Genomic DNA, 26,919 nt, shown 5'->3' with positions numbered 1-26,919 from the left:
CAGGCCTAATCTAGTTCGTGAATTGCATTGTATAATAGGATTAATAATAATAAAAAAACATAGTTGGGCCAAATGTTTCTTAAAGAGAGCTAGTCAGAAAAGACCAGAGATGCCTGGTCAATACTGCCACCTACAGGACTAAAATGGTAAACTGGTGTCATTCCAATTGTCTCCATCACTGCAGAGGGTAAACTCAGGAATCAGGACATAAGTTCAAAAGAAAATATAATATAATATCAATTAACGACTAATACAAGCAATTCAATATTAAATGAAATCCTCCGAAATACAACGATAAAGACCACATATGTGCTGACATTATACACTGTGTATTAATTTAGTATTCAACCTTAAAATTTTCCTAAGAAAACTAAAAAAAAAAGGCTTAGAGGCTTAAAAAGAGATTCAATAATAATACATTTTGCATTATTTCCTCAGTAACGGCAACATGGTCCTCAGTGACGTCAAGGAACAGTTTGTTCTTTTGTAAAGTGTCTTCATGATAGTAAATAAAAAATGTGAAATAAAATGAACTGTTCATGAGAATATCAGATCTCAGAGGCTGTTTATTTTCTGTTTAGATTATTTACTCATATTAACAGGGTAACATGCTATACATTCTCCAGAGAGACCCTCAATGCTGCATTGATGCTGCATAAGAACTGCTCCAATAGCAGCAATAAGCGACGATGAATAACAACAACAACAACCGGAAGTGACAAAATAAAATAACCCGTCCTCTGCCCTTAAGAACAATGTGCATTTACTTTTAAATTGTAACATATTTAGATGGTATAAGTTTAACATGTATAGGATGATGATGATTTATATACTAGCCTATATTTACTATAACACATCAGCCAATGTGTTATAGTAAATAAATAAGTAAAATTATTCACTACTGGGGTACAAGTTGGCCCCTTGTTTTATACAGTCTATGGTTGGCCCCCAGTCTGGGGTAAGCCCCCCCTGGATAATATTTGACAGAATGTATAAATGACTTTTGATTTCATATATTTTTTAAAGTGTCATTAATGTAAAACACTTAATCAACTATTGTAATTAAAATTTAATTTTGACAATTTAGTCGGACAAAGCAGAATCCCAGTAAACGTTTCGAGCTGACACACACACACACACACACACACACACACACACACACACACACACACACACACACACACACACACACACACACACACACACAACACACACGTATATGTATTACCAGACATTATTTTTGTTTTATTCAATTATAACACATGATTGTCAGCATTTACAACATTGACAAAGTATATACTATTAAGTGGAATGGACAATAGAGGAAATTAATTACAGAAATTTAAGAAATTAAGGGTAAATCAATCAAAAAGAAAGAAAGGGAAAAGGTTAAAAAAAACATGAATTTGAATGAATTTACATACAAGATATGGAATATGCAAAATACAGTTTATTAATGCAGGGTGGGAATTACAAGATTTGGGGCAGGACATGTAATATGCTATAGGCTACTAAACATAGTTCTAAACATTATCACTAGATTTATTAAATTAAGGATATAAACGAAAACAACAACATGCTTACAAATTCATTGGAAAAGAATACTTTCTCAAGACGAACACAACAGATTTCGAACCTGAAATTACTTAAAGAACTGCTTTAAAAAGTTGAGCAAGGTGAAAGACATTGTATATTTCACAATGCCTTATAAATCATCAATGTAATGGATTCTGTCTCTGACAGGACTTTTACTATGACAGCTCGTTCACTTGACAGTGAGCTCTTGTCCTCTGATTGCAGTGTCACGCTTCTCTATTCTTACTGGATTGTTAGATTGCTTTGGATTGTTTCCTCGGGACGTTCACAACAAGGTTAAAATATCAAACACATCTCATGACAGCAATCCAAAGCGAGTGGGGTTTATCAGGGGGGACCTGGAGCATTCATTTCCCCACCCATTTACCCCTTCACCCCTTGTTTATATGTTAAAACCTGAGGAATTCAGCTCTGTGGAAAAAAGCGTCTGGTGATGGTGCAGTGTTGTGGTTTGCGATTGCTGGTTCCCAGCTTCGGCGGAAATGTAGATGCATGAATAGTTATCGAATCGAATTTGTGCCGTTGCGTTTGTATTTAGTTGATATTTGAATCAACACAACAGCGTTAGCTGCCCTGGACAAAATGAGCAGAAACCATCATCATTTTAAAGGAGCAGAGGTCAGCTGCTGTGTTAAATACTTCTTATTCGGATTCAACATCATATTTTGGGTAAGTTTTGTGGATCTGCAGTTCATTTGCTTATTATTGTGTCTCTCAAAATCCTTAATTGCCTCCATTGTCTTCTCACTGCGTTTCTCCAACATCTTGACGTTAACTTACCTTATTCATTTCACAACATGTAACATGAACGTACGAGTTTGTATGAAATATTACGTACCAGTGTTCATTTTTATTTATAAAATTATCTTTCTGAGGTATAGTTACACGTATAATGTTGGATAGATTCTCAAATTCCCATCCAGGTAACGTTAGACAAATCACCTGTTTCCCATGGGAATGGATTAGGCTGGTTTTGTTGGATCTCGCTTTTTCAGTACCTTTCCTGGTCTGGAGAATACATCCCATTGAGAAGTGGGGGGAGTGGAGGATAAATAGGATTATCCAGGTCTCATTAGTGGGGCGAGCTTGGGTCAATTCACAGGTTTAACAGAGATTAACGTTACCTCACACACCATTCAGTTTCCATGTCCATGTAGGAAATGATACTTTTTTTTTTTTGGCCTTTTCAGTCTTTCTCTTTTCCACGAATGGATTTTCCATGTTTTTGTAGTGATTTAGAGAAAAAGTGATATTATCAGTTCTAGATCAATTCGGTTATGGTGTTATTGATTGTAATGCTAAATCACAAAATGTCAGTTTTTCTGCTTGCATCTGCTCTCTGTTCTTATTCTTTATCTGATCAGAATGGCTGGAGCTTATCAGAAAAAGCATATCTTTTAGGTGTATGGTTTTATTTTATGTGGTTTACATGTTTCAGCAAAACGTATTTCATTGAAATTGATCCAAGTGTTAAGAATATTTTTTATTCTTTTGTTCTAGTGTTTAATAACTCACCTAAAACTTGAAATATAGGAAATGAGCTGTATGGATGACTGTAATTGTGCTATTGTTGATCCTCCTTGACGCCTGACAGCCATGTTCACTAATGGTATGGAAAATATCCAGTTGGGTTTGGATTGGAAAAACTTGAGAGTGAGCAAATTATGACTCAATTTTATTTTGGGGGGGGGGGTAAAATCTCTCTCTCTCAAGTGACTCTTAATTCTTAAATATGGACATTTCTCCATTACCTCATCATTGAGGACCAATCACTCCACTATGGTTTTCATGTAAGAGAGTGATAAATTGTGAGATAAAAGGAATCACTTAGAGCGGGAAGCTTCCATGAGTCACTTCTGGGGTGAACACATCGCCTGGAGCATGATTCTGTTAAGCTTCTTGATGTCATAAATTCCAGCTTGGTTTCTCTTCATTGGTTAGTATTGAATGGGGCAGTGAAGGCCCCTCTGGAGGACGTGATGGTAGTTGGTGCCCCCTTCATGCTTTAATGCTGTCCCGTCTGAAATGTTAACCTTGCATAATGTTCCGCTGCCCTCTGTAACAGCTAGCCCTCCTACTGCCATTGTTCCCACGTTATAGAGAGCCTGTTGTGTTTTGCTGAAACTTAGACGCCAGTGTTTTCACCAAATTGTGTCCAGAATGTCAGTCTATACTCCTGGAAGCTGAAATCAACCCTCTCTTAAACACTGTAGGTAAATTAAACCAGGTCCAGGTCACTTTAAGTCAAATCTGATTCTAAAAATGAAATTTCTGTCATTATTTACTTACCCTCATCATGACTCTTTTTCTTCTGTGGGGCACAAAGAAGGTATTTTTAGAATAGATATTTTGAGAAGGGTTTTTTTTTTTGTCCATGCAGTGAGCAAGCATCAATGGGGTCCGGTGTTGTTTTGACTTTAATTCTATGGACGAAAACACTTGAAACTTTCTTTTCAGGTTTGCAGTGTTTTTGTCAAACTAAACCTATTAAAAAATATATTCAATATTCATTAGTTGAAATAAAGCTGGAATAAAAAAATATAGCCCACCTTGGAACACTTATTTTTTGAGGCTAAACTTGTGAAATAAAATAATAAAATAAGATGAAGTATTAAAATGACCAAAACTGGAACCGAAATAAAAATAAATGAAAGCTAAATTACTACAACTTAAAAAGTAAAATGAAAACTGAAAGCATAGAAAATAAAAGCCAATTCAGAATATTAATAAATACTATAGTAGAATACTAAAATAACACTGCAGGTTTGAGGTTTCATTTCTTCATATATAAAAACCGTCGGACTCACACATCCACCATGTTTTAGGGGTGTCCTCGACTAAGGATTTTCATAGTCGAATCAGATTCGTCAAGTCCTGCCTATAGTCGACTAATAGTCGAATCATGTGTGTGGTGTTGGGGAGGGGGCGGGGCTTTAACATTTTAAAGCCGCGATGTACAGAACATCACACAAAGATATAGAAGAAAATGTATAAAAACATTTTGGATCAATAAAACTAAGAAATAACATAAATAACTGCAGAAAGGCCACACTGCAGATAGGATTTGCATTTCACATGCAAATCAAATTAAATCGGCTGAATTGCCTGTACGAGCATGCTCAGGCCTACAGCGCAACATCGATGCACTGAAAAATAATCAACAATTAAGAACACAATATAGGCCTAAATTTATAATAAATAAAAATACAAAACGAAATATGTCAGAATCAAGTCACAAGAAGCAGAACAAATGTGTGCAAAATGCCTAAAGTGCAGGGGAACAAATATTCAAAACACAAGTCACAAGTTAGATCACCCTGAGTGATCAATTAATAAAATAAAAATAAAGAAATTATTAAAATAACGAAAGTATGGCCAGGATTGTCAACTTTGTCTTTTTAACTGCAGAAACAACAATAAACGCTAAACTGGAGCGGCAGTCTTTTTAGCTAAACGTGTTCACATCCAAAAATCAAATTAGAACCGGCTGAAATGTTTTGAAATCACTTGTACCCATACCTGATCGATCGAGAAAACAAAATCCAGTCTTTCACTCGGCCTGTGTCCGTTTGAGTCTTTTCAAATTGTGTGCGCGGATAAAATACATTCTAAAACGCTAAACGTGAAAAATGCTTACGGCTTTGTCCTAAAACTGTTAGCCTATATTAAAAGATCAAATTCTGTACACACCTTATTAATAAAGCGCCTACTATATAGCCTACAGAAAAGCAGATGAGCCCAGAATATGAACCCAACGCGTTTTATTATAGGCTACGTTAAGCATTTTCCTCCCATAGAAAACCTTTACGTGACTTTATAGGAGAAACGCGTTGCGTTCATATTCTGGGTTCATCTGCTTATCTGCACATAGAATGGTTTCTTAAGGTGTGTAGCCTAAGCACGTAAAGCACATTAAGCACGTAAAAGTGCCATTTAAGCGTTTTAAAAGCTTTTTTCACGTTAAGCGTTTTAGAACGTCCCGAGGAAAACCAACCTGTTAACGTTGGCCGGCAGAAGTGCGATCATGGTTTTCCTGATGCTAAATCCAGCCTTGGAGAATATCCTTTCTGACAGTGTGCATCTTTAGATTTTCTTATCCCAGACATTTTTAAAGATTTAAATCCCTGCCGACAAGACGCTCCTCTGTCGGTCACGGATCGAAAGTGAAACTTAAATCTGTCACGGGGTGTTTGGATTTATTCACGCTGCACGCACGTTAAAAAATATTTATTAAAAGCTTCTTTCTTTGCACATTTTTATTGACAGCATTATCATAATAGGCTGTATATTAACGTATTGACAGAAAACCAGTAGCTCTCTGTGAAATCAGACATTGAGCACACTCATATAGCCAAAATGACATAATCCTCGTTTAATAACACATCTGCGAAGATTCGACCGTGAGATTGGTAGTCGAATCAGGCTCCTCCTATCGAAGCATCGAATCTTCCGACTATTCGGGGTCACCCCTACCATGTTTGAAGCTTTTTTTTACCACTTTATGCGTGTTACGATCTTTTAAAGTCTAGGAGATGTTTTGTTTTATTAGTACTGCTGATGGAGGAATACGGTGGAGAGAAAACCATGACAGACTCAACTTGAAGAGAAACAAACTGGATTTTATTGTCACAAAGCCGAAGCCACTAGTTCCAGTTTGGATGAAAAATGAGTGTGCTATTTACAATGTTTACAAATATTATAATAATCAAATAATAGAAAAGAGAACCAAAAAGTGGCGCCAAAGAAAAGAACAGAATATAACAAAACAAGCCTTATACTAAACCTAAACCTAACCAAAGAAAAAGGTGAAAAGAAAACCGAAATCTTCAGTGCATTCGGCACCTAAATAAGCTAACTATTAACAAAAACATACACAGAGTGGCGCTCACTCCTAACCTAGTGTATCTAACACATAAACACTACGGGCATTATGTATACCGCGGCATACTGACCTGTCGTTCTCTTTCCCAGAGAGAGAGTCGAATTACAGGACCCCACAGCGTCACACTGGGATACACATTGAAACTATGATCTCTACAACTAAAACATACTGAATATCAAGGTACATATAAACAAAGCATACAGCACCCAACTCATTCCACTACAAAGAGCCAGTCATCACTATATGAATCTCCAGTCACGGGTTTAGTAACCTCACAACGCTACACGAGCTCATGGCCGCTTCCAAGAGATCGAATGAATGAAAACGCCATCCTTTTGAACCCAGCTGGTCAACTCTGATTGGCTCCCGGGCGCCGCCCCAACGATGAGTGACGTCTCGCTAGGCCAATCACAGCAGCCTGCCAGCCAAGAGTGAGCTAGAAACAGAAACAGATAATGAGCATATACTATCAACACGTGCGAAGTATACCAGCGTGCACAGACTAGTGAAAACAAAACAAACCCCCACGTGGAACGTAACAATGCGTGTTTGTAATTCTAATCGAATCCTCGACTAATGCGCAGTGGGTTGTGGGCAATTTTAGTCGTTAACGTGTGCATGGATCTGCACTTCGGATTCTAACCGGAAAAGGTCGATGATCCGGGTATCTTTGGAATACTCATTTCAACATACTACAATTTGGGACACACTAAGTCTAATTTCGAATACTATTTAGGACAGATAGTGTGCGAATTGTGACTCAGCAATTGGTTATCACGCATCACTCGCACACATTTGAGCTTCTTCTTTTCCTTTTAATGGTGGTTGACAAACCCACTTGAAGGTGCACACCGTGCACACTGTGCGACTCCTGCGTGACAGCTGACGTAAAGGTAATGATCAGTTAAAAATGCTTAAGGAGAAAATTGTACATCTTACCACTTAGAAAAGTAATAGAAATCCTCTTTTCAACAATTCTCATAATTGGAGATATCATTCACGTCTGTAGCTTGAACCGTGCAGGATGAGTGCTAGTGTTATTCAAATCCCTAACTCTAATTATGAGCAAAAGCATCAATAATTAAGTCTGATTTTTATACTTCCTTGCATTTATTGTCCCCTCGTCATGTCTGAAAGCCTTCCATTGTCTCTCGACTCCTTTTGTCTTTGCAGACTGTTTGACCCCTGTGCACCCGTACCGTCTAATGCCTGTCTGATTGGTTTAAAGTGGAGACAGTCAGAAACCTACCTGATCCCAACAGAGCACTCACTTCGCCTGCCTCAGACTGGACCGAGTTGATGGCCTGTAATTACAGACGCCTCGCTCTGTAATCGCAGTCTGATATCTACCCGGGAGGCTTTGCAGGGACATCTTAACATTCCCAACATCACCCCCCACCCCAGCAGTCTTTGATTCCTCCTCTCCAACTTTTCCTCCTCCTTTCCATTTGGGAGCCTCGCAGCCCCCTTGTCTTGTATTCAAATGAAGATGTCTGGGGGTGAGTGAATGGTGTGTGTGAGAAAGGACGTGCTGTTCCTACAGCATCTGAGGGGCCCGAGTGTGAGCTGCGGCACTGTGTGTCTCAGTGAACCCCATTCATCCTCACGCTATGGAGCTGACAGGGGCCGTGCGACTATTGTCACACACACCGCCCCTGATGCGACAAAAACATTTGACTGATGCATTTGTTTGCACGCTTAATGTGTCTGGCTCGTATATTGTGTGCAAACAAAGCAACCCACGTTTCTGATTTCTGAGAGAAACCTGTTTATTGCGTGTGTTTGTGTCTTTGCTTGAGCTCGTGCTGAGATCATGTGTAGCCCCGTGTTTTTGTATGTTTTTCCTTTTCATATCCTCCAGGTTCATATGGCAGATGGGAACCACATGTCTGTTTCCCCTCTTCCTCTGTTGCTCTGCGAGGGAGTTTATTTCCATGCCATTTCCCAGCAGGCCCCACTCTCACTCGCACACATTGACTCATTCTCACTAAAACACAAATGAATCAAGCCAGAGTCATTCTGTTCCATCAAATATAATACATTTCTCAAACATGCTGATTTTGAGGCCATATAGCAATTATTTGATAATAAGAAACTGCTATTGTTCATTGTTTTAGTTTTTGTTGTTTTGAAATAGACTAAAGTATACGGGTGAGATTCGCCCCCTTGATAAGGCCTAGAAGTCCACTCGTAACACATCTCCGGCGTCCTGTTGGAAATGATGATCTTGTCAATATTTCCATTTTACTGGCCAGAGAAAGATATTTTCTAACCAGTTAGAACCATAAACAGGCTCCCGTAAACCTAATATAAACGTTATGAGGACAACACTAGACTTTTATGTATTCTGAAGAAAATGGTGGTGTTTGTTCTTGTGCCAGGGTGTTGCAATGCAGTTGCTAAGGTTTTCTGAGTAATTTTAATGTGCTGCTATGTGGTTGCTTAAAGGGATAATGAACTAAAAATGAAAATTCTGCAGTCAGTTCCTTGTTCCAAACCTGTATGACTGTGTTCTTTGGCCATACAATGAATTTGTTTTGGACCCCATTGACTTTCATTGTATGGACAAAAACAGTTGCAACATTCTTCAAAATATCTTCTTTTGTGTTCCCCAGAAGCAAGAAAGTCATACAGGTTTTGGACGACATGAGGGTCAGTTTTATCACCCTCCAGGTGAAAATTACAAGTCAGATAGTTTAGAAAGGTTATTGTACACTTTAAATGTGTTCACACTTGGCAGCAAAAATAACTATTTATGAGAAAGTTAGCTGTTTGTTCAAATCTCTAACCCTGAGTACTGTGAGCAAAGTTAATATCGATGCTTGCCTTAGCAAGCAGTACTAATAAAGCCAGAAAAACTACTATGTACTGAGTCAGACTTTCCATAAGCATAAGTTTCCATGGTGATGCAGCAGTTCTTTGATCAAATAAAGATAAAGATGTCAGAAGGTGGAGAAGGAAAGCAAAAGCTGTTCTTATGGCTGTAACAGCTGGTGGAAAAAGTGGTTCTGCTCCCTGTCACAGCTGAGAGTTTAAGCCAAGAGTTTATTTCCCTGCCGTTTGTGATAATACAGAGATACTGTATGTCTAATCATCCTACTGTGTGAGATAGCAGCTCTCCACTGGTTGTCCAGAATTACTAAATAAGCTGTTTAAGTGCTCTACAATGTTTGATTGTGTCTTAATCCCGATATCCACGTGGGTGTGACGCAACACTGGCCTTCCCTGGATCAAGACCGTCAGGACTGGGGGAGATAGACTGATGTCTTCATGATAGCGATGAGTGGGAATCAGTGGTATGGATTGACAGAGAAAGTGTGTGCAGTGGATGACTGGCCCTTAGCTCTGTCCCATCCATCCATTGGATTAGCCGAGACCACAGGGAAATGGGATTATGGGATTTGCGGCTGCTGATACCCGACCTCTTACTCTCACCTTCCCGCTCTCACGTTTCCCCTCACGCTGGGATTGCTCAAACCTGCAGTCAAACACACAGCTGAGAGAGCCCAGTGGGAGTTTGACAGGGAATCTGTTTTTTGATAACACATTAGACCAAGGTCAGTCATTAAATCAAACTTGCAGAAAAAACATTTTTCAATGCATTGTTTAGCCCAAGTAAAATTGTACTATAGTTGGTGTCATGACATAGTAGTTGGTGCATGTGCTTAAAGGGGTCATATAATGCCATTTTTGTACAAGCTAATATGATTCTTTAGGGTCTAAAATAAAAGTTTGTAATATACTTTAATTAAAAATTCTCATTAGTATTGTAAGAAAACACTTATTTTACCTGGTCAAAAACAGCTCTGTTTTCAGCACGCCGTTTCAGTGCATATGACTTTAAATGATAATGAGCTTTGCTCACCCCGCCTCTCTGTTCTGTGCGTACACCGTTTGTAACACAATAACCATAACGCGTTGTTCATTATAGACGTGGGATTATGAATTATATGGAGAACGTCGTACATAGAAAACATGCCGTAATGTACCCTGAGTGTAAACCTTAGACGCATTCATTGTGAAGCGTACAGCTAGCGATTTGCAAAGATTAAAGGGGGGTGAAACGCTCAGTTTCAGTCAATCTCATGTTAATCTTGAGTACCTATAGAGTAATATTGCATCCATCATATCTCCAAAAAGTCTTTAGTTTTATTATATTTATAAAAGAAAGATAGGCTGTACCGAGTCTTTCCGGAAAAAGCCGAGCGGGTGGAGGCGTGCCGTGTGGGCGGAGCTAAATAATCACGAGCGCGCAAAGCTTTTACGTTGAGAGCGTCTGGAAGCTGTGACCATAGACATCATATAGTCTCTATGATATCTATGGCTGTGACATCCTAAAACAAACAATGGCTAACAATCAGATTCAGCCATACATTTTTGATCCAGAATCAATCGAGTGTTTTTAAAAATTATAAATGATTTGAACTTGAGCGCTGTGTTTTTAGAACACCATGTCATGCGCGAGTTTTAGAACATTTGTGTGTGTCTACTCGTGGTTTATGAAGACATGATTTGGTTTTACAATAAACAAACAGACTAGCCACCTAAACAAAATGTATTTAAACAAACACACACCATACATCGCATGCTCCATAGATACATTAACTATACGTTATCATGTTGTTGTTTAGCCTACTTGCTGTGCTTAAGTTACACGCCGATAGACACACACAGATATTTGAAGCAGTTCTACTCACCGCCTGCGGTTCCAACGCAAGACCGTTAACCTTTACTGTTGGGACTGCTCCATCCTTGAGAACTAAACGATTAGCAAATCCAGCTTCGAACTGGGCCTTGTTTATAAAAAAATCATCCTCGAAATGCATGGAACAAACAAGAACACTTGCACAACTGTGTTGATGTTCTGGAAAAACAAACTCCATCCACTGGTCCCTTAACGCTTGATTCTTTGGGAATCTGTGCAGTGTTGTCTTGCCTTGGCAACCGAAAACACACTTCTTTGGTGACATATTGCAGCGCAGCCGATGCACAGTGCTTTGATGGGCATAGGTTACGGCTATCGATCTACAACTGCGCGCGCGCCCTTCCAAGAGAAGTGCCCTTAGGACCGTATAAGGAATTTCCGGCTCATCTGACGTCATACGCGCCCATACTCGAAAAAAACTTTCCGAAACTTGTGACAACCAGGAAGGAGTATTTTGAGAACAGAAATACTCAATCAAACGTACAACTTAATTTTTGAAACTTTGTCCAAAAATTCAAAAATCCAACTCTTTAACATTGTAAAAAAAATTACAATGTGGACCCCCCCCCCCCCCCCCCCCCCCCCTTTAATATAAATATTAAGATAAAGGTTAATAAAACGTTACACTCACTTCAGTTCTTCTGGAGGTTCAGCAGGAACACGAATAGCTGGTACCGATCCTTTATTCATGGCAGCTTCTTCCTTTCTTCAGGAGCAGCTTCTTAGCAAAACCAGCTTTATACTGATCCTCGTTTATAAAGCAGTCTGGTGTGTGAAATGATTCGCGCAAACATGAAAGCATTGACGTTGCTCGTGGGGAATATTCCCTTCGAAAACAAACTCAGCCACTGCGTCTTCAGCGGTTCGGATTTAGGAACATCAAAATGACTGCTGTGTTTGTTATTACACCCAAGAACAGAACACCACAATCGCTTAGACGCCATTCTGCTCATAGACAGTGCTCCAGCATATCAACAATGACCGCGCCGGTCCGCGCAGACTATGATTGACAGCTGGCTCACGAGCGAGGGCGGGTCTGTGTTGAAACGCTGCTGTCAATCAACAATCGTGGGAGGGGCGTTCGACCTTGTGACGTCACACGGTCGAACGGCTCGATTTGAGGCAGGGGAAAACATATAAGGAGATTAAAACAAAAAAAACACTGGATGGATTTTTATCATTTTATGATGGTTGTGTACAGGCACTGCCAACACACATTTCAGTACAATCAACTTGTAAAAGTGCATGTACCATTATATGACCCCTTTAAGACATGTTGAGCTGTGGTGCTCGCGTTCAAATTCTCATCCCATTCTCTTCTCTTTCTGGTAATTAATTTCCTGTACCATCTCTGTGTAATAAAAGTGGTGTATGACTTTTATTTTATAAAAAACCTAATGACATTTGTGACTCACAGAAGTTTTCTGAGACCTTCGCCTTAGTCAGGTTAGACCTGTGGTAGATTTTCCCCTACGCACCTGACTTACATTTACCTGGGTGTCTAGTCGACACTTAACCCTAATTTATACTCTAGGACTGTGTCTACAGTCGACAACTGGCTTTGAGTCTGTCGACGTCTCAACCTTTTTGAACACGATCACTTGGGAATAGAAGTAAGATCTCTAGTGTCTAGCATGCTACACAGCAATAATCAGACAGACTCCAGACAATGCCTTGGAATATACTTTAATCGCAGCCGGAGGACCTCAGACCAATTTTACAAAGAATCCCACCAGCAAAAACGAGTACAAGAGTTTTTATAGAATAGGAGCATGGCAAAGGTGACATGATTCTTCATATCATTTTTTTTACAATATGGTTCTTCATATGTATAATTCAGCAAACCCTCTGTTAGAAGGGAAAAGCAAATCCTGTTTTCTTTATTATGCAAGATGGTTACTCTTTGTTACTCAAAGTCAATGAGTTTATTTATTTAGACAACTGTCTAGTTTCATTTCTCCTTTTGTTATATTCAGACTTGATTCAGACACACACTGACTTTTTGGCCAAAGTGTTGGGGGCATTTCATTTTCAAAAGCTAAAAATTAATCCTGCAAGAAAAAGAAATGTTAGTAATGATTAATAAAAAATAAAAACATCCATCACAGATGCAATATTGAATTTAAAGCAGATAAAAACAAGGCTGTGAAGGAGTCTGTACAATGGCATGCATTGTAAAAAACGTTCTGTATCATATTATTTTCACCACTTTTAAAAGTGTTTTAGGCTGTGTTCACATTTGGCAGGTTTGGTTAGATTAAAACGAACTCTGGTGCGATTGCTCTGTTAGTGCAGTTCATTTGAATTAGTGTGAACGCTGCCATCTGAACCCTGGTGCACACCAAACAAGTAGACTGAGACTGCGGAAAAGATGGGTCTCGGTCTGTTTCCAAACGAACTCTGGTGTGGTTCAAATGAAATATGAACGCAACATGGACCAAAGATATCTAAACAAACCAGAAACAGGACATGGTGTCACAACTTGATACGACCCACAAATTGACAGAATTCTCAAGCATACCTGTTTTTTCTCGTCATAGTCACGATTACCCCTTTTCCACCAAAAATGAACTGGTTCGGAACTGGTGCTGGTTCAAAGTTGGTTCGGAGTTGGTTCAACTTGCGAACCTTCTCAGAACCTGTTTGTTTTTCCACTGACTAGAGCGCCCAGCGAACGACGTCGTTACGTCACTGTGTACGTCGCCATACATCTTAGCTAGAAACGCTTGCAAGTACAACATTACTTTGGGATTATCTCTAACTCGTGAACCAAGAAGGCTTTAAAAACAATTGAAATATGTAAGTCTTTTAATCTTTTCCTTTGATATGTAATCTTTTCTGATTAGTTATGTACTCCTGTCTTGTGTCTTTTTTTCTTTCCATTTATTTGTTCTATATTGTGACTGTTTTCTCCTTTGCTTACATAACGTGTTCAATAAAAAAAATAAACTAGAAACGCTTGCGCCAACTTCAAGCATAACAATTACAATGGCGGACTACATCGTGTTTCTGCAAATGTTTTTCCTGGCTTTGCGATTCTATATTATGTCAGAAAATATGTTATCTAAACCCGCCCCCAGCCCCCGACGTAAGCATGACGTGGTAAAAGAACGGTTCTAGTCCAGCAAAGAGTTGGTGCCGCTTTGGAACCAGTTTTCCTGGCCGAGAACCGGTTCTTTGCCTGTCGAAACACAAAGAACTGGTTCGCGCGCAGGCACCGGCTCCGAACCGGCTCTCAAAATGCGTTGGTGGAAAAGGGGTAGATGTTGCCCATCACATCAGAACCACATCTCGTTGCAGCAGATCTTCGTTTGTGTGTGAGGGATTCTCGCCGCTGTTTTGACTCTTTTACACATTTTATAAGCTCTTCAAGAGTTATCAGCTCCATCATATGCCATCATACTCGCATACAGCGAGCGCATTTAGCCCAGCACACAGCATTGTTTTGGATTTTCCGTCACATTTGCAAAATTTACATCATAAAAGCAGTATCTTTAGGTTCGGTGTTAAGAATGACAGTGTGAACCAGGACTAAATGTATAATTTTCTTTTTTGGTCCAGACCAAGAGAACCAAACTACAAGTGTGGACACGTCCTTAGTTTTTGTCTACTAAAAGTTTTTTTTGGAAAGACATTTCATCAGCTGAACAATCGGTATGTTGTTCAACAACAGTACAATCCTGGTGAGGGGTCCCTAGGACAGGTTTGAGAACGACTGGTCTATACGATAGTGGTCAACCGATACATTGGCAAGGCTGATATGTTGGCCGATATTTAGGATTTTTTATTATTGGCATTGGTTGATAAATTTTTATATTTAGCAGATGTGTCAGAAGTATGACTCTTATTTTGATCGTGCAGGACTCTTATTTTGATTCTTTTTTTATATTAATTTTCAAATAATGTAAATATTATGAAAATAATGATATATATACATTTAATTTCAGCAATTGTCAAGCATGTGTTTTTACTATCTTTAAATTAAATATGATATCAGATATATCAACCATCCTGCTCCCTAAGATTTCCACATCGGCCATAAAAAGAAAATCAATATCGGTTGACCACTAAACCGATTGCTTTGTGAAACCTCCGTGGTTATCCACTGAGAATATCAATAACATATCTTTTCCTGAAGAATCTGGGTAAGAAATTAATGAAAGACTTTTTTGGTGAACTATACCTTTAAAGTGTGATAGTCAATTTAGAATCTGATTTTCCTCGGATCTTGTTGGGTAGACATGCCAGAATGCCGAAATCCAGTCAGTATCTGGTGTGACCACCATTTGCCTCACGCAGTGCAACACATCTCCTTCGCATAGAGTTGCACATTTTAGAGTGGCCTTTTATTGTGGCCAGCCTAAGGCACACCTGTGCAATAATCATGCTGTCTAATCAGCATCTTGATATGCCACACCTGTGAGGTGGATGGATTATCATGCACCTTAAGTTGGGTTGCCAACCGCCAGTTAAACTCTAAAAGAAGAAGAAGATGGATGGATTATCTCGGCAAAGGAGAAGTTCTCACTAACACAGATTTAGACAGATTTGTGAACAATATTTGAGAGAAATAGGCCTTTTGTGTGTACATAGAAAAAGTCATGAAAAATGGGGGCAAAAACAAAAGTGTTGCGTTTTATAATTTTGTTCAGTGTAATAAAACAGGTTCCTGTAAGCAGTGTCATCCAAGTGATTTTTCTCATTCAGGTAAAAACAAGTCTTGGCTCCTTCTCAAGGAAAATAATGCCAAAGATGGCAGTGCGTGCAGGGAAATCGCTACTTTCCGGATCTTTGATAGAAACTTGGCCAAGTTTTTCTTTTTGCCCTCAGATAAAGAGAGCACAGTGCTGTCTGCACATAGCAGTAACCTCATGCCATTATGGAGTGAGAATGAATTGTTTAAGTGGTGTAAATGTGATCAATTCTGTTGTGTTTTGCAGTTGCTGGGAGCTGCATTCCTGGGTATTGCACTTTGGGCTTGGGCAGAAAAGGCAAGTTGGAAACACAAATACAGAGTAACACAACGATCGGTGACATGCCTCAAATTCCTAATATTATTATCCATGTGGTTGCCAGAGCAACATAATCATAGACATTAAACAGAAGAAGACAGCACACTTTAAAAGTACAAACTGTTAAAGCATCAGCATTAATGTTTAACATCTTTTCCTCTTGGACTTCATGCTTTATTTTATGAAAGGTTCTTTTTGCCAAATGTAAAGACGTTCTGTGAATCCCCCATGTTGCTTTTTCCTCCTTTTGATGTCTGAAACCTCCATTAAACCATGACATTTGAGAGCATATGGGTGGCATCTTTTATTTATTTCCATGACAGTTTAATGACTTTGTTATATTTTTGTTGTAGGCCTTTAACCATGCCGCATAGCTCAATAAGGCTTTGTATTTATTGTGACTATTCTCTCTCCGATTTGTCGTCCCTCTCAGAAAAGGTCACCCTCACTGTTATGTATTCATGCATGAAAGGTGAATGTAATTTCTTCACACTAATTTGAGGCGACTTAATGAATCTAGAAGTCAATTGGCTGATTAATAACCTGGAAATTGCTCCATTTCAGTCGTTGATTGTTCTGCTAAAAGACACGTGTAGGCCATATGGCACTTTGTATTAATGTCAGGCAATTATGGAACATCTTGGTAACACCATGTAAATAATTAATAAAGGGTTAATTTTTACATTTGCTAAATGTTAATTACAGAAACAAAGCATTAAGAATCGGACTCAGGGTGGTGAATTTAAAATTGTGATTTTAAATAAGTGTTTAAGTGAATTTCAGAGCCGCCTATTCTTCCGCCATCATGACAAACAAAGCAAGAACACACAAAAAAGGAACCTTGTTTATAGTCACTGTCAGCAAGCATGGTCTAAAACCTGCTGTTGGTTCTGGGATTGAACTGAAATTCCACCCTGATGTGGAAATCCAAACGTGTAAGGCATGAATCACCGTGGAGAGTTGCGGGTGGTGAAGGATTTTAAGGTCAGGATGTGAACTTACAACAACTGTCTGATGTGTCTGTCCCACAGGGAGTGCTGTCAAACATTTCCTCCATCACAGATCTGGGCGGCTTCGACCCTGTTTGGCTGTTTATCGTAGTAGGAGGGGTGATGTTCATCCTCGGATTTGCCGGATGCATCGGTGCGCTCCGGGAAAACACGTTTCTGCTCAAATTTGTGAGTTCCACCCTTATATCCGGCCTGCGAGCCCTGCCTCCCATTTTTCTGCAATCTGTTTCCCGGTCTCTGATTTCAAGGCTTATTTGTTTCCAGATATGGACGTTTAAATGAAATGAATTGGCTATAACTAGGGGTCCCCAACCCCCGGGCCGCGGACCGGTGCCGGTCCGTGGGTCATTTGGTACCGGGCCGCACAGAAAGAATAAATACCTTACATTATTTCCGTTTTATTTATTCACACATTTACCTGTTCACATATCGTGTCTTTTGCGTGCTCAAGTTTGTTATTTGAAATGTAGGCGCGCGGTATGCGCGCTCATAATGGAAGCGACGCGCCCGTTTTTTCCAAGCGCGTCCGCGCCGCATCGAGATAAAAACATCTCAACTTTTCAGAATGCCGCAAGCGCACTGTAGATCACGTGACAAGAACCAACCAATCATCTTCCACACTGTAAACTGCTGCACTAGTTACTAGTAAAAAATATTTTTACTAAAAATATTAATGCTCACAACTGATTCCTTGTTAAATCCATCATTGTTTATACAGAATTGTTCTATATTCTATATATAAATGTGTATGTGTTTGCTATTTCTGGTGTTTTATGACCACTTCAGTTATAGTCTAACCTCAGACAAATACAGAGCCGTTGCGCAGGAGAGATAAGTTAGTTTCACGGCAGAAGCTCCGTTTACTGATGCTTGGGCCAACTTTTCTTAAAATATAATCAAACTGGTCCTTGTCCACTCTGAAATAGGCTTTGAACCTCCCATTGTCCAGGCGGAGCTCCTGAATCAGCTGGTGAAATTCCCCATGGTTTTTGCATTTTCATAGTATCGGTTGCACGGTCTTGCACCCAAACACTGCAGCGTTTTTTTTTTACTCTTCTTAGTAAATAAATCTTGTAACAGAGTTACAGCAAGGGTTTTTCGGTGGTGGAAATCTATTGCTGAAATTTCCTTGCTGTAACGGAGAGCGCAGCTGATGGTTGCTTAGCAACGATATACGCCTCCGGAGTGCAACCTCGCGCCTAGCGTTTTCTACGCGTTTTTAGGAGCACCTTAAAGGCCGGTCCGTGAAAATATTGTCTGACATTAAACCGGTCCGTGGCGCAAAAGAGGTTGGGGACCGCTGGGCTATAACACAAGAATACACCCAGAAGTAATTGAAATGCCTCCTGGAGGAAATTTAAATGGCAATGATTTTGTTAAATAAATATTTACCTTGAAAATGATTTACTTAGATTTTTAGGATAATGAAGTTCTGACTCCACTATCTGTGTGTTTTCTCGTCTAGTTTTCAGTGTTTTTGGGCCTCATCTTTTTCCTGGAGCTCACAGCTGGCATTTTAGCCTTCGTGTTCAAAGACTGGATCAAAGACCAGCTGAACTTCTTCATCAACAACAATGTTAAAGCATATCGGGATGACATTGACCTCCAGAACCTCATTGACTTTGCTCAAGAATATGTGAGTCAGCACTTCTCTTTCCCTCTCATTTTCTGCTGTGCTGTGGTATATATTTTGAATGAGACTGATGGTATGTAAGTGTGCACTAGAAAATTTGAGTCGTCATGCATTTTTTATATGAAAAGTTTAACTGTAAATTACAGCTGTGTGATGATAATGGTGATGTTATGTATAAAATCAGTGGTCGTGTTGTGGTGCTCATGGACCGAATGACTGGAATCTGAACATCTATTTCAACTGCACTGACTTTAACCCCAGCCGGGAAAGCTGTGGCGTTCCTTTCTCCTGTTGCGTCAAAGACCCTGCTGTGAGTGCCAGAAACGACTGTATCATTTCATCTGTTTACCACTTGCTCTTTCCTGCTCCTGTTTCAGCAAGTTAATTGTGTTATCACAATCTTAAACGTTTTCTTCTGTACTGCATGCTTTGAACTGAACATCCTAACATATGTTCATTCATAGAACAATGGAGTGTTACTATAATGTGCTGGTTTGTTTTATGGGGATAACAGAATGTAGCTAAGGCCCTGTTTACACATGGTATTAAGATGCGTTTTGGTCGATCGGATCACAAGGGAGACGCATACCCGTTTACACCTGGTGTTTTAATCCATCTCTTTTGTCCACATTCAACCACTTCTGTCCTGATTTCTTCGAGGGTGGGGTCTATGGTAAATTCATGGGCTTTTTCAGATCTTTTGATCTAATGGGCGAAATAAGCTTGTGCAATTTACATATGAACGCGACTGGAGACGACGGAAAAATCAACGGAGAGCACTGAGCAGCAGCTTTTGTTTCTGCTCTGATAGACGCCAGACCACGCCAAACGCCGTGAGTGCATGTTAGAAATCAGAAATGCCGTGAGAACATTGTGTTTGGTATGTTTTTTGTCTTCAAACCAAACTTGGGTCTCCAGCCGACAAAGCTTAAATCCCGTTTGGCGAGCGCGCTTCCCATAATGTTTACGCATTAAGTCAGTAGGCGGAGAGTAATCGTCTTTTGTGGCTGTTTGAACACATTCAAACACATGAGTGTCTGCATACGAAAACAATCCGGTCTAATGCGTTTTCGACTACCTCTGGAAGTGGTCGAAAGTGACCATCAAAATGCATCTTAATACAAGGTATAAACCAGTCCTAAGGGATGTAGCTTAGGGGAAGAGCACAAGTGAGGTTTTGCATTTTATTTTTATTTTCAGTGTAGCTAAGGATAGCTAGATTATAAATCAACTAGTTGTTTTGTTTCCTTTTTTTTTGTAACAATTTACACTAAGTTCCTATTAGTTAACATTGGTTAATGCATTAACATTAAATAACAATGAGCAATATATTTGTTACAGTATTTATTCATCTTTGTTAACGTTATTTAATAAAAATACAGCTCTTAATTGTTAGTTTATGTTCATCTCGGGTATTATATAAAATAATATTAAAACTTTTGATTTTAATAATGTGTAAGTAAATGTTGAAAATAACATTAACTAAGATTAATAAAAGCTTTAGGGGTATTTTCATTGTTAGTCCATGTTAACTGATGTAGTTAATGTTAACAAATGAAGCTGTTACTTTTTTATATATCTTTAGCTGATAATAGTGTTGTTTGGCTTTTAAAAGGTTGAATGTGAAAAACCCTTCTCATCTTACATTCTATTCGGTTGGGTGCTTAGGTTTTTTTTTAATTCAATCCTAACATTTTTTTTTCATGTTATACTAAACAATATATTTTATTTGTATTCAATTAATTATATTCTGTACTTTTATTCTATTGTGAAGTCTGTGATTCAAAAAAAGTAAATAAATTGAGCAAGTTTTCTTGGTCTCTCTCTAGAAGGATGTCCTGAATACACAGTGTGGCTATGATGTGCGGCATCAAGGAGTGAGTGTGTTATATTACTAGTTAGAAATGTTACAATTGTGCACATCCATAATATATTCTTTGTAATACTTTACATAAGGATTTAATTTGTTAACATTATAGTTAACTACAATAGTTAACATGAACTAACAATGAACAATAATTGTATTCGTCTTAATGTTAATTTCAACATTTAACAGTACATTTTTAAAATGAAAACTTGTACTTGTTATCATTAGTAAATGCACTATGAACTAACTTGAATAATTGTATTTTCATTTACTAACACTGGCAGATTTTGAAATGTTGTAAAAAAAATATACTGCTTCCTGTTAGTTCATGTTAGTTAATATATTAACTAATGTTAACAAATGAGACCTTATTGTAAAGGTTTACCATATATTTAATGATGAAAAAACATGTAATGTTAAATCGTGTAGTAATAAATCGTGTAGTGTCAGACCACCCTTTGAAAAGAGTACAGAAGGGTTAAGCGCATGAGGGATTCTGAGAGCATTTGAATTCCTCTTCTTCTCCTCCTTAATAACAGTTTAAGCCTTTAAAAGTGATAATTAGTTTCTAGTTTTAGCCACGAGAAATTGTGGAGCTCTGTAATTGGGAAGTCAGCGGCTTATGCCTGCATGGGTGGAGTGGCACTGCACCCACGGTTCACCACCGTCTCTCCTGTATCCATGGATACTCTTTCTCTTACAATCCACCTTTTAATAAGTTTTATTTGCTGTAATGATGTTTTTTTTTACTGACTTTTTATTTTGAGCTGTAGGCATTAGAAAGACAATAAACCAATGTCTGCTCAAAGAAAAAAATTCTTTGTTCAACCATTTTCCACTTTTCATTGGCTTTTTCTGAATCCCACTGACTTCCTACTGGTTTGGCGTTACGTTTCTAAAGTCTTTTGTGTCTTCTTTCCTGGGGGGACAAAAGATTCCATGGAGAACAAGTTTGTATGGTTCACAAAAGCTGGATTGTGTGGCTTTCTCTTTCTTCACCTTCAAATGTCACCGACAGCCCCAAATTACACCTTTTCATCTCCCTTCCTTCCCAGAATCCGATAGACAGTAGTTAAGACATTCCTGTATGTCTGTGTAATACAAACTGGATCTTCCCTGCATGTGTCAGGTTATATGTGGTGAGCTGTGTGACATTTTGTCTACTTAGCGTGGGAGTGAGTTCCTCCAGGTTTCCAGAGAGGATATTTGTTCTCAAATAGATTAATGCGCAGGTCCGCCCAGGTGAAGGCCTAATTGTTTATCCTGGACTTGTGTAAAGATTAAAGGTCAACTCGGAGCGAACACCAATATGACACGCCGTGCACTTAAATGAAGATTTAGTTTCTTATTTGGATCTGACATTTTCCATTAAGTGATGTGCTTTTTTGAATAATCTTTTTAATAGGAGTTGGATCAGCAGAAGTACATTTACACCAAGGGCTGCGTGGGACAGTTTGAAAAGTGGCTGCAGGACAATCTGATCATTGTTGCTGGGATTTTTGTGGGGATTGCATTATTACAGGTAAGGACAATGATAATGGAAATGCTTCAACGCATGCAAATATCTGTTAAAGATGTAGTAATAACTGAACAGATTTGCTTGAATGGGGCCTGAGTGGTAAAATGGTCACACAAGAATGAATGAAATGCTGCCAACTTCTGGTTGAACCTTAAAATACAGCTTTAAATCTAGGTCCAACATTAATTAATACCAAAGTGAATCTTAAAATGTCTGGGTCATATTTCACCCCCCAAATCAGAAGAAAGATATAAAATGTTATTTTTGCATTGTGGTATTTTCAGATACTACAATGTACACTACAGTTTAAAAGTTTGGGGTCGTTTTTCTTTTAATGTTTTTGAAAGAAGTATCTTCTCACCAAGGCTGCATTTATTTGATCAAAAATGCACTAAAAAACATAATATTGTGGAATATTATTACAATTTTAAAAAAGGGTTTTTAAAAAAATATATTTTAAAATGTAATTTGTTCCTGTGATGGCAAAGCTGAATTTTCAGCATCATTACTCCAGTCTTCAGTGTCACATGATCCTTCAGAAATCATTCTGATATGCTGATTTGCTGCTCAAGAAACATTTCTTATTGTTCTCAATGTTGAAAACAGCTGTGCTGCTTCATATTTTGTGGAAGCCATGATTTAAAAAATTCAGGATTCTTTGATGAATAGCAAGTTCAAAAGAACAGCATTTATTTGAAATATAAATCTTTTGTAACATAAAAAATGTCTTTATTGTCAATTCTGGTCAATTTAATGCATCCTTGATGATGAATAAAAGTATGATTTTTCTTTTTTTAATCTTACTGACAGCAAACTAGTATACAGTTTATAGTGTATATACTGTAGTGGACAGTATACTTAAAATATTTACTATAAAATTAAAATATGTTATTATTTCATAAAGTGAAGGATATTGCAAAGGCTTGCAATTAAAGGGAAAGTTCACCCAAAAATTAAAATTTGCTGTTAATATACTCACCCTCAGGCAAGATGTAGGTGTCTTTTTTCCTTCAGACGAACACTAAAAAGATTTTTAGCTGAAACCGCGGTCCTCTGTGATTCATATAATGCAAGTCAATGGCTACCGTCACTTTGAGAGTCAAAAAAACATACATGCAAAACATAATTAATACCCGTTGCTCCTGATGATACATTGAGGTCTTAAGAAGCGAAAACGATCGAACTTGTGATCCACACTATCGTGAGCGTGCTCAAGACCATTATTAAATAATTTTCAGTTTCTTGCACAGACTAATCGCTTCACTTCATAAGACCACAAAGTATCACCAGGAGCCACGAATATTAATTTTGTTTTGCCTGTATGTTTTTTTTATTCTCAAAGTGACCGTAACCATTGACTTGCATCTTATGAGTCACGAAGGACCATGTTTTCAGCTAAAAATGTTCTACTGAACATCTTGGATGGCCTGAGGGGAAAAATTAACAGCAAATTTCAATTTTTGGGTGAACTAACCCTTTAAGGAAGGGCGTGAAAAAATCTTAATGATCATTTCATTTTGCTTCATTTTCTTTATGCAAAATAGGTTTTATTTTCATTTTAAATATGACCCCGATATTTCTTGACTGTTTCTGTGTTATACATCTGCAGATTAGTCGAGATGTTTCAGCTGTTCTGGTAGTCAAAAATGAAAACGAGAGCACTTTGAATGTGTGTAGTAATTTTTCTTAAGCTATTATTTTCTTTTCTCCTCTACGATGTCTTCTTTTTAAATATGTTTCAGATTTTTGGGATATGTCTGGCTCAGAACTTGGTGAGTGACATCAGAGCAGTCAAAGCTAACTGGTGACCCTTTGCAGAGGGCGACAGCTGACGGTGACCTCTGTGATTATGGCAGAGCTAATTGCAAATCAGCACTGTTTACACACCATTGAGCTGGGAAATTTTGCCCTTTTAACCCCACGGACGTTGTATGTTGGCTGACTTTACAAAATGGACTTTCCATCTATGTTTTTTTTCTTTTTTGTGGTTCCTTATCTGAAAGCAAGCTCTTATGGAGGGTATCCAGATGGAGCTTAATGTGAGATGTCACACCGAGATCAAGCTATCTGCGATCTTGCAGCTGTCTCTTGATCGAACACTATTTCCGTTTGCCCTTATTAAAAACATTCACCAGACTCTCCTTCGCGTTGGTGAATTAATGTCAAGCAGAGGGTGTTTTCATTAACCTGTGGATGACTTGCTTTGGAGAAACACACAATTCAACCACTGAGACTTTAAACAGAGGAGCCATGAACTAAACGAAGCCTTACAGCAGTGCATTTCTCTATAGACTTGTGTGGATTCAGCTTTTTACACCACATTCTGTCTGTCAGTCATTCGAGCCAATGGACAGTTGGACTCTTACCTCTGATTGGCTCTCTGTTGCACAGGGTAGCCACTCAGTACAACGTACTTGATAATTACACGTATGCATTTATTTTTCCATTGCATTTATAGTTCCACCACTTGTTGGGGAGGTGGAGAAATGGTCTGTATAGTTATATTTTATTCTCATTTTCTCTTGGTTTTTTTGGTCGTCTTCTGTGAGTATGAATCGACTTGACCGCTGTCCCAGACTTGCTTATGAATCTCTTTGTTTTCGCTACTCTGCTAGATAGTGATATGCTATAGTGACACTAAAAATGTATTATTCTAAATATGCTGCTGCTTTAACTCAAAGAAGATATTCATCGCTATACTAACCAACTGAACTTTTTATAGAAATCATGAGGTATACATTCCTCTGGGAAACTTCAGATCACGCAGAGTGCTTTGCGAAATGAATCTGACGTGTGTGCACATGAAGTGGACAGATTGAATTAGCCTTGCGTATGATCACATGCCTTATTGAGCCCTATAGAGATGCTATAGCCGAAGCCTCCGGCAGTTACGCAGCACATGGACCAGTTTAGAATGGCTTTATTTACTGTTCAGTCTCTCTTGCTTTGCGCCACATGCATGCAATCGTCTATAAAAAAAAAAGCATGGCAATGCAGACCTCTTTAAACGCATGCACACGTGTTGTGTGGATGTGTGTCCATTCCATTATGACTACCATACCAGTGCGTGTTCAGAAGATGTCTGCATTGAGTCATGACCTTAAAGCTAATAATGTGCAAAGTAAGACAAATGACGTACTGTGTGTGTAGAACGTGCTCGGATGGTTTTAGCAGTGTCGGCAGACTGAACTGAATCGTCTGTTTAAAAAGATCTACTGTGTTTCAAGGGTCTATATAACCTGTGTTGTCAGAGCGAATAGTAAAATGTGAGATTTCTCTTCTGTGGTCTTTTTGGGAGATTTGGGAGAGGGTTGCTGAGCTGACTCCTGCCTGTGTATATTAGAGGCAATTTTTTTTATGCAGATACAAGACAAGATTATATGCTAAATGATGTTTAGCCCCCTTTTTGTGGACCTAAATGGATGACCCTCGTGAAAGCCTATCAAGAACATGTCTAGGTTGCATTTCTGTATCATATCATCACAATGATAAAAAAAAGGTATATTATTTAAATAATGGAGTATTTATATGCATAATGATCATTTTTGTTGAACTGCCTTTGTTGATGTTAATAATGTATTAAATGACAAGAAGCTAATTTAACGATCGATTAAAATAATCCAAAAGTAAAAAGTCCAGAGGCAATGTGGTAATGAGAATCTAGGAGGAAAATGTGTAACTGTCATGAAAACATGAATGTATGTATTCTTGGGTGAAATGCAGCCTGGACATGTTTTTATTTGAGATTGACACAAATATGTTAATAATCTCTCCCCCTCTCCTTTTCTTTGTCATGCAATTATGTCCTTTTTGTGTCTTTTTCTTTTATTATTTGGCTTTTTTTTCTAAACCGAGAACTCTAACATTCCCTTTTGAGGGAGCCTCTTGCATATCATGAATGTAAACATCATCTTTTACTAATGTTATGTTATATATAACTTATCCTTCAAAGTGCAATGCACAATATGTGAATAAAATTAATGTTTGTCTGACTGTAGGCACACAACTGAAAAACATGGCAAATCTGTGTTCGTGTAGTGAATTAGACAGTCCTTGTGCATGCATTGGCTTAATTTTTAATGAAGTGCATTATGCATTTGTGCGTTTTTTTCTGTGCTGGTTCATCAGAAACTGTTTTGATGATTGGTATTAAAACCATTGAGCTTTTTTTGCTGGCCTTTCTCTGTACCAGCTGTGGTAGTTCGAAATGTTTGCAAATCTTAAAGCACAGTTTTATCAGAGGAGCTGGAGTTTCTAGAACAGTTGTACAGAACAGTTCTGAGTGGATTGTAAATGCATATCAATATGGTTTCTGAACTATTTAAATCTTTTACCAACATAATGCTTGACATCACACTTGTCACTTTTAATGCGCTTTTAAATATGAATTGCGAAAGCCTTTATTTTTTGTTTACATTCCCATACACATGTCTTCACAGAAATGTTTGGATTCTACCTCATCATGGAGAAATGACTTCAATCATGGTTATAACTCTAATGCAGCCATTGTAAACATTTTATAATAGTTGCAAATAATGGTTGAGGTTGTCTTTTGCAGTCTTCGCTTTTCTTTTAGGCAAACTATCATTTTCTTGACAAGTCATGGAATGCAAAAAATACTAATGTTGATTTCATATTTGAATGGCTTGTTGTTGTTTAAACTTATCCAGAGCCATTATGGGCAGCACTATTTCA

The 26,919-nt window shown here is 38.3% G+C and overlaps 1 protein-coding gene across 2 annotated transcripts; it reads left to right on the top strand.

The window, feature by feature from the left end:
• The first annotated feature begins 1,803 nt into the window (after positions 1-1,803).
• Positions 1,804-26,247, top strand: tspan17 (tetraspanin 17). Of its 2 annotated transcripts, none has more exons than XM_056262402.1 (8): positions 1,804-2,265; positions 16,124-16,178; positions 17,231-17,373; positions 18,671-18,841; positions 19,023-19,148; positions 20,668-20,715; positions 22,111-22,227; positions 23,967-26,247. In XM_056262402.1, the coding sequence occupies exons 1-8, from the start codon at positions 2,179-2,181 to the stop codon at positions 24,030-24,032; spliced, it is 813 nt and encodes a 270-aa protein (XP_056118377.1). In that variant the 5' UTR covers positions 1,804-2,178; the 3' UTR covers positions 24,033-26,247. The 2 variants fall into 2 exon arrangements, with proteins under 2 accessions (XP_056118377.1, XP_056118376.1); XM_056262401.1 differs by having other exon boundaries at positions 1,805-2,265; positions 16,124-16,174; positions 17,227-17,373.
• Positions 26,248-26,919: the final 672 nt, after the last annotated feature.

The sequence above is a fragment of the Rhinichthys klamathensis genome, unplaced genomic scaffold (genome assembly GCF_029890125.1).
Source record: "Rhinichthys klamathensis goyatoka isolate OS25496 unplaced genomic scaffold, OSU_Roscu_1.1 h1tg000192l_1, whole genome shotgun sequence".
Classification (NCBI taxonomy): Eukaryota; Metazoa; Chordata; class Actinopteri; order Cypriniformes; family Leuciscidae; genus Rhinichthys; species Rhinichthys klamathensis.
This window is presented reverse-complemented; position numbering and strand designations above follow the sequence as displayed.